Source organism: Meleagris gallopavo, chromosome 2 (genome assembly GCF_000146605.3).
Source record: "Meleagris gallopavo isolate NT-WF06-2002-E0010 breed Aviagen turkey brand Nicholas breeding stock chromosome 2, Turkey_5.1, whole genome shotgun sequence".
Lineage (NCBI taxonomy): Eukaryota > Metazoa > Chordata > Aves > Galliformes > Phasianidae > Meleagris > Meleagris gallopavo.
Window position 1 is genome coordinate 716521 of NC_015012.2, and position 8391 is coordinate 724911.

Genomic DNA, 8391 nt, shown 5'->3' on the forward strand with positions numbered 1-8391 from the left:
GCTCTGTATTGCAATAGAGTTATGTTCATTAATTTTCTAAAGAGTTTTGTAGCTAAATAGTAGTATATGATCAATGAGAAAATAGGATAAAAATGTTAAGACTTTCCCTGGTCAATGACTGGTAACTTGGTCTATCTGGATGTGCTTGAAAGTACATTGGTAGTAATAAATACTTGTTTCTTGCTGTGCATGTTTGCTTAGTAATTGTGGTCTCTGTCTCTGGTTGTAGGTGAGAGAAATGGCTGCTACCACACTAAGTGGTCTTCTACAGTGCAATTTTCTCACTATGGATGGTCCCATGCAGACCCACTTTGAACAGCTGTGCAAGATGAGGTTACCAAAAAAACGGAAGCGAGACCTGGGTTCAGTTGTGGATACAATTCCTTCTGGTGGTAAGAAAATGGCTTCAGAGACTAAAACCGTGCATTTTGGGAACAGGTTAGGAATAAATAAATAACTCATGCTATCTTTAAGTGTTTATTCTGCAAGCACTCCAGATGGAATTGGATTTATCCTATGGTTACGTATTTAGAAATTAAAGATAGATCTAAAGAAACATAAGGTGGTTGTCCATGCAAATATTTCTCATTTCTAAGCATCTGTAACCCATAATAAGCAATCACTTGCTCCTTCTATAGCCATTTTGATGGGTATATGGTGTAGTCCTAATCCTTCTGAGGTGCTTTGGGAGTTTGATTTACATTATAAATAAGAATACCATGGCTACAAAAAAAACCCAAAACACTGTATTCCTAGGTTAAATTAACTTACTACTTCTCCCAGAACTGAGACTTGAGGTGGTTCCATTGCCCATGTATGCACTTTATATAATTAAGATGATGAGGGGTAGCTGTTTCCTCTGTAAAGAAAATTCCGTAGCTGCTACAACTTAATTTCATACCTCACCCAAGTTAAGTTCCCTTTCTTATTGTGTCCTTTATTAGGGACTTTGCTTTCTGGCCAAGTGTTTAGTGTCTCTGGTCACATTCTGTTAACTCAGAAGGACTGGGTTTGCAGCCCGTCAAGTAGTTCTGTTGCTGGAGAGAACATTCTTTTAACACGGGAATAGGGAACAGTGGAGATGCACGATATATTACATGTGAGCTCTATAGATACTTACATTCTTTATGCAAACAACCTAAAATAGCTCAGATGCTTGAGCAGTGGCCTGGATAATAGAAATGTAAATAAATGAGCGTTCTGTGATTGCAGACTTGGTGAAACGCCATGCTGGTGTGCTGGGACTGAGCGCGTGTATTTTGTCAAGTCCCTATGATGTACCCACCTGGATGCCACAGCTCTTAATGGACCTCAGTGCCCATCTCAACGATCCTCAGCCTATTGAGGTAAAATCCCAAGTAACATAGCACATCTGAAATATGTTTGACTCATTTTTAGTTCTCCTTTCCTTTAAAAAGAAAGGAAAAAAAAGACTATTAGGAACTTTCTGCTGCTTGCTTTCTTATTCATTATTATATTAAACTGACTATATATAGTAAATAATGGGGTGGACAGTGATAGGACAAGGGGGAATGGTCTTAAACTGAAACAGGGGAGGTTTAGATTGGATATGAGGAGGAAGTTTTTCACTCAGAGGGTGGTGAGGCGCTGGAACAGGTTGCCCAAGGAGGCTGTGGATGCCCCATTCCTGCAGGCATTCAAGGCCAGGCTGGATGTGGCTCTGGGCAGCCTGGGCTGCTGGTTGGTGACCTGCACACAGCAGGGGGTTGGAACTGGATGAGCATTGAGCTCCTTTTCAACCCAGGCCATTCTATGAAATCATTGCAATCCCTGTATTATTTTATTCTGCATGTTTTGGACAGTGCTCTCATGGTTTGATTTATTTGAGTAATCCTATGAGAAAAGAGGACTTGGACTTTGATTATCCTTGTGGGTTCGTTCCATCTTGAGCAATTCTATGTTTTCAGTTCTTGCTTTCGAAGTATGAACAGCTGCAAGTGCTGTATCTGTGAGGAAATTCTTTGTAATGTAAAACGTCAATTTTGTGTATATGTACAAAGATAGAATTGAGATTTCCTAGATCTTCCTCCAAATCTATTCCAACCAGAACAGCAACAATAAAACTTTGTTATAAAACACTTTATAAGCAGCTCTAGAAATGAGATTTTTAATGAAATAGTTACTAATTTTACTCTGTGCATTTGATTTTTTTTTTTTCCAACTTTTTCTATGTTAACCACGAGCTTACTGCAGAGGAATTCCTTAACTTTAACCAAATTGACTACGGTGTGTTTTCTTGAATCAGGAAACTGAATTAATTTGACTTAATTTTTTTAAAGGGAGATCTTTTTTTTTCTATGCACTCCCTGCATTAGGCCCATCTACTCTTTCTTGTGTTTAGAAATGAGCCATTGCTTTGAAAAACTCGAGCAAAAAGAGAAAAAAAGGAACATTTCATTTCAATTTATTTTTTTTTCTTCAAATTTACACAATGAGTACTGGTTGATTGTTATGCAGATGACTGTGAAAAAAACACTCTCAAATTTCCGGAGGACCCATCACGACAACTGGCAGGAGCATAAACAGCAGTTCACAGATGACCAGCTACTAGTGCTTACTGACCTCTTGGTTTCACCGTGCTATTATGCATAGCTAGGTAAGATTGCTTCTGTCAATCTATGTCAAAAAACATCAGTCTTAGGAAATCTACTCCAGCTTGCCTCTCTAGCATACCGTAGGAAGTAAATCCTAAACCATGGGGAAAATTCTGTTGCCAGATGTAAGTCCCTTGTCCCTCCAGTGATCTGTTCAGCATCAGATTTTTGGGGAATAACTACTGTTGTCCATTTTCTTCTTGCGTCCCTGCACTAGTCTAGTGTTCTGGTAGGATACACACACTTGTTCTGAATATGGACTTTCCTCTCACCATTTTTTTGCCAGTTGCTTGCCTTTTAAATGCCTGGCAGTTTATCACTAGAGCAAAGTGCTTGCTGCTTTGTTCTTCTGATGCCTCTGAGGACCTGAGCCTGTCACCCAGCAGGTTACCAGCTGGGTCTTGTGATAGAGAACAACTGCTACCAAACTGTTCCCTATTCCACAGAGGGAGCTTTGCTACTGGGTGTCTCTTCGCACAGATCCAGGAAGAGTGAATCTATTTCTAGATTTCCTTTGTAAGCTGTAGGGTTCTGAGCTCTATTGTATTGTGATGTCTAGTGACAGTATTTAGAGATAAATTAAAATTTCAGTTTTATTTTATTCTGTGGTGATAGCATGAAGCAGTAATTGTTTTGAATTATTTTTATTTCAGATTTCTCCTGGAAAAATGAGTACCTAGGAGCCTTTCTGCAAAATAAAGGATACTCAAATCGGAAAAAAAGTTGTTGAAAGCTTTGTATTCGAAATCCTGATGCCTAATCAAAACCACTTTTAAATGCAAATGTAGGGGCCTGGTTCTATTCAAGAGAATTTCACCTCCCCAAGGAGTAGCTGTGGGAGTCCCCGAGTCTCCTGCAGCAGTGCTCGCAGATGCTGATTGTGAGTTTATTGCAAGCCCCTTTTGCCATTGGCCTGCGTTACATATCACTCTTGTTTCTGCTTTATTGCACACGGTGACTTACACAGCACATTTCTTGCCCTCTTTTTCTGACCCTTCTTCCCAGCTGTATCCTGACATCAAAGATACGCAGAACCGGAGAGTGCTGCAAATCAGAATACTCTCAGTGAAGCTCTCCAGTTCTGCTGATGCATCTTGTAATCTAGTCAGCATAAAAGACCAGGAACCTATCTATCTTTCTCAGAGTTTATTTTTCACTACTCGGATTTGAGTGCCCACCAGGTGAAGGGCTCTGTATCATTCAATCCATCTCAGGACAGGATTGCCTTTTTCTATCTTGTTGACATGTAAATAGCTGGTCTTGTCTGTGCAGTGTAGATTATGGCAAGACAAAACGGGGAAGTGAAAGCTCTTACTGCCTGGCCAGGTCTTCGTAGATAGCTTGTCCACGTGTGGAATAAAAATCCATGATTACCTGCATATTTTTAAGGATTGAAAGACTCTGGGTGTTTCTGCATAACTATGGTATGAAGTTGTGGACTATGAAGCAGTGCTTGAATTTATAGAATGAGTTGTATGCACAGTGTGAAAAGGCACTGAATGGCTGACTGTTTTTAACAGTGTGTGCTCATAAAGCTTGTCGCTGTTTGAGCAAGCATACCTTGTTCAATGATTGTGGAAGCTCTGTATTTTTGTTTTTTGTTTGTTTTTTTTGCCTGCAGCTTTGTTCAGAGACTATCTATTGGCTATTTAACAACATGTTTAATATGTGTTACATAGTTGTAAAAGACTGTATAAATTGTAGAGGCATTGCATTGACAAAACATTGTACAGTTTGCAACCTTTTACATAATACCATTGTGAGATTAATTTGTAAAGATTCATACTTAGATGTTAATAATGTAGTAGTTCTGGCTTTTGTATCAAATCAAATGCCATTATTAGTTTTCTAAATTATTTTCTTTAACAGAGTATCTCTTCATGTCTAAGAGGCAGAGGTTTTGTTTCAGTTTTCCTGTATCTCATTATTACTGTCTCATTCAGATTTTAATGAACGTTTGTGGCCATCTCTAAATGCTGACATCACATGTTCTGATGTGATAAGCTCATAGAACATGAGGTACATTGAAATAATGTGTAAGCTGGTGTGTTTCAACTTTCATGCAACCCTACAGGAGCACTGGTACATTTCGAGTGATCTACCTGCTGAGTGTGTGACTCATTCCAAACTTCAAAGCACAGCAGTGTTCCTGGTGCAGTATTTAATGAGTGTCAGCACACAGATGTAACCACTGTATAGCGTAGTGCCAAAATTATTATTTCAATTGTGTACGTAGTTTATGACCCAATAAATGGATTGTTTGTAACATCTGCTTTTTTGTGTGTGTGTTTCTAAAGTGGAAATCTCTTATTTTGAGAACATAACTTCAAGTTGTTTACTGTGCTTTTGAGCTTTTTGTATGAGACGTATGTTTTTGAGGAACTTGGCAGTGAGTTACGGCAGCATTAAGGATTAAAGATCTAGTTCTAATTACTGGGAAAACAGCTTCTGTATTTTTACATAAAAACACCCTGTTCCTGGTGAGACTTCAAAAACAAACAAACAACCTGAGACGTACACTTAAAATTGGAGAAATGAGTTTGAAGTGGAAGAAATAAAAATAATAGAACTTCTGCTGCTAAGGATGATGTTTAAAGTACGTGTTGGCAGATGAACTAACCAGTACCATAGCAGACATCATGAGCTCATCTGTTTGTGTGAAAATGTACTGAAATCACAGAATTATGCTCACCTTGATGAAATCACAGAATTATGCTCATCTTGATGGAAAGAAAAAGTGATCAAGCAGGGGAATAACGCTTTAACTATGCTTTTGGGTGGCACAGGTGGCAACAAGATTCACCATTGGTGAGCTGTGTCATTAACGAGACAAACTGTGTATTGAAATTAAAAAAAAAAAAAGAGGAAAGGGGATGAACAGTGTATTTGATATGGTACATGAGGACTTGTAATCCTTTCATGTCAAAGTATACACCCTATTAGCCTTTTTACTTCTTTACCAGGCTGCTGGCAGTCCTATCCTTGGGACACAGGGATGAGTTCTGTCAGTTTTTCTGTTAGGCATTCCCAGTGTCCCATCTGTACTCTCCGCTCAGTCTTGCACTTTCTTTCAAAGCTTCAGCATTCCTGGAATCCTGAGACTCAGAGGAAAACCCCACAGCCTGGTAAGATGAAGGGGGGGGAAAAAAAGTTGATTCATAGAATGTTTTGCTGACCGCTGTCCCTGCAAGATTTTAGCTTAAATTAGTCTGTATCTCACAGTAGGGTTAGTTTTACGTTCTCGCTGGTGCTGTGCACGTCCATTCCCTGTCACAAAATAGAACCATTAAGGTTGAAGAGGACCTTTAAGGTAATCTGTTCCAACCATCAACCCATGCAGAGACTTTGCAAATAGGGTCCCCAGTAAGGAAGGGAAAGTTAACCTAAACCTGACCTTAGACCTCCACGTTTTCCACAGGGTGGAGATAACCATGCACTGGGGAAGAGGTTTAGTGGGATTACCCCAATGTGGCACTTCAGGCACTAGGGCAGTGGTAATTTCAGTCTGCTGCAAAGAAGTGGGGGTTTGATTGCAGGAGAAAATCAAACTGTGTGGAAGATGCAGATTATTGGTAAGATGTTTATGGCAGTGTGCACAAATAACATGCAAGCTACAGTTGGTTTGCACTGATGTTTTTTTCTCTCTCCCAGTCAACACATGCCTCTGAGTTATTAAAAGATATTTAGGAGGAAAATCTCATGAGTTGATGTGAAGAAAGGTTGCTACCCTCTTCCTAGGAAGGAGAATAACTCTCAGTAAAGCAGTCTTGAGTGCAGAGAGATCTCAGCACAGAATAAGGCTCAGATGGTTGCCTGCAAAGGTTGCTAGCAAAATCATCTGTGATTTCTGTGGTAAGAGCACAGTGTTTAAAGGAATTACCTGTGTCCCACAGAGGCAGTCCGAAGGCAGAGAGCCTTGCTGGCCGCAATAATTTTCAAAATCTAGAGTTGTGTGTAAATTGGTTTAAGGAGGGGTGCAGGAGTATGATAAAGAAGAGTTAATGTTCCAGTACCTTGTGTAAGATGTTGCAAAAGTTGTTGAACCTGTGATTGTTGCTTTCCAAAACCCAGGCTCGTTTCTTCTGCTGCTCTTTTCCCTTGCTCCAAACCTCTGGCAGCCCATTTGAAAGGACCGGGCCAGTCAGACGCTTTGCTGAGCAAAAGGGACTGCACAGTGTTTCGTGTTCCCTTAGGATCTTTCTGCCTCATCTCATCCCCTTGCTGAGTGAAAGCCTGCGTTCCAATGACCTCTTGTGGTTGCTGCCTCCTGCAGCCTTTGTGGGCATTCAGCTGAACACCCACCACTGATCGCAGCGTTTCAGCGCGCAGTGCCGAAGTGCAGACTTGTGCCATTTTGCACATAAGCAGCTCTAAAACACTTTCAAAAGCACACAGGACCAAAGTCATGCGAACTCCTTTAAACTACGTGGACTTGACAAAAAAAAAAAAAAAAACTCATCAGGTATTTGCAGCTTTATTTCTATATGTATTTCTATATGCGTGCTTCCACCTGCTAATCTAGTTTCTAAGGGAAAGTTCATCCAAGTCTGAGCATTCAGCCACTGAATGTAACGGTATTATTCAGCCTTTCCTATCTTTTTAAAGGGCTCCTGTTTGCAATTGTGTTTGTGTTGCAAATAAGTGGCACCATAGCAGCAGCTGAGTCTAATGCAGGCATTAGGCATAATGTGAAACTAAGGTAGAAGCTCTTACACAGTGTCTTGCTTCCAGCTCGTGCAGCACATTACCTGCTCTGGAAGGATGTGGATATCATGTGCACATTAGTTTCACTTACACAGAACAAGCATCTCAGTTTCCCCAGCATTAATCACTTTGAAGTAATTGAAGCTTGCATGCCTTGCTTAATCATACAGTTCAGCACTCTCTGGTGTTTGTGAATTAAAAACCTCAAGGAGGGACGTTCTGGCTTGTCCATGGAAAACCCCAACTCATTGAGGGCTCACCCACAGAACTGAGGAACAAAAATGTAAGCAAGAGTGAAAACAGAAGCGGTGGCCAAGCTGGAATGCTTGAAGCCACAGGAAACAATGCACGTGATGTTCTGGATTTGGGACTTTGCCCAATCTTACATGCAGCCGTTTTAAGACCAAAATCATACAATGCCCTGAGCAAGGTGCGCCGCTCTCATGGCTGCTGGTGCTCCTGTGGCATAGCGTGGTACCACACCAGGACTGATTGCCAGCTGGGGGTTATGCTTAGCATGCCAGGCTCGTTGGCCTGGCTGCTGCCATGAGTCACAGGTTTACTGAAAGAAACTGCTTTTAGTTTTAGAAGGAAATGTGTTGAAAAATAAACTACTGATGAGCTTTCAGATGTAATGCTCTTGTCTCTGCCTTGAGGCTTCCACATAACGCTGCCGTGCTTCTGCAGCATTGCTGGGGGTAGAGGTGGGCTACTAAGACAACAGACTCATATATTTGTCTATATATGTAGAAACGTACAGCGTAAGACAAGTGCCAGCGCATAAGGCAGAAGTTCTGCACCTCCTGCATTTTCACTGTACTTTTGTGCCTCGCCTGCCCGTGCTTTCGTCTGCTCAGTTCGCACATAAAGCGATGGCGAAGGGCAGGCAGATTTGCTGCCCGAAGCGCTGACGATCAACAGCGCCGAGCCGGTGCTTTGTTGGTGCTCAGCCGGCACGGAGGGACAGCGCAGCCTCGAGCCACTCGCTTGGGGTCTGGGCACGGAACGGTTGCGAGGACCCTTAAAAGCCGGCCGGCCCAACCGCCCCGCACGGCGCGGGGATCGCCGCAGC

General features: G+C 41.5%; 1 protein-coding gene across 1 annotated transcript in view; it reads left to right on the forward strand.

Annotated features, from left to right (window-relative positions):
• PSME4 (proteasome activator subunit 4) overlaps positions 1-4885 on the forward strand; it is a 49329-nt gene extending 44444 nt beyond the window's left edge. Inside the window, exons 39-42 of the mRNA XM_019612487.1 lie at positions 230-392; positions 1213-1346; positions 2479-2617; positions 3269-4885. Coding sequence (XP_019468032.1) covers positions 230-392; positions 1213-1346; positions 2479-2613 — 432 coding nt within the window. The 3' untranslated portion in view covers positions 2614-2617; positions 3269-4885. The remainder of the gene's footprint in view (positions 1-229; positions 393-1212; positions 1347-2478; positions 2618-3268) is intronic.
• The last annotated feature ends 3506 nt before the right edge of the window (positions 4886-8391 follow it).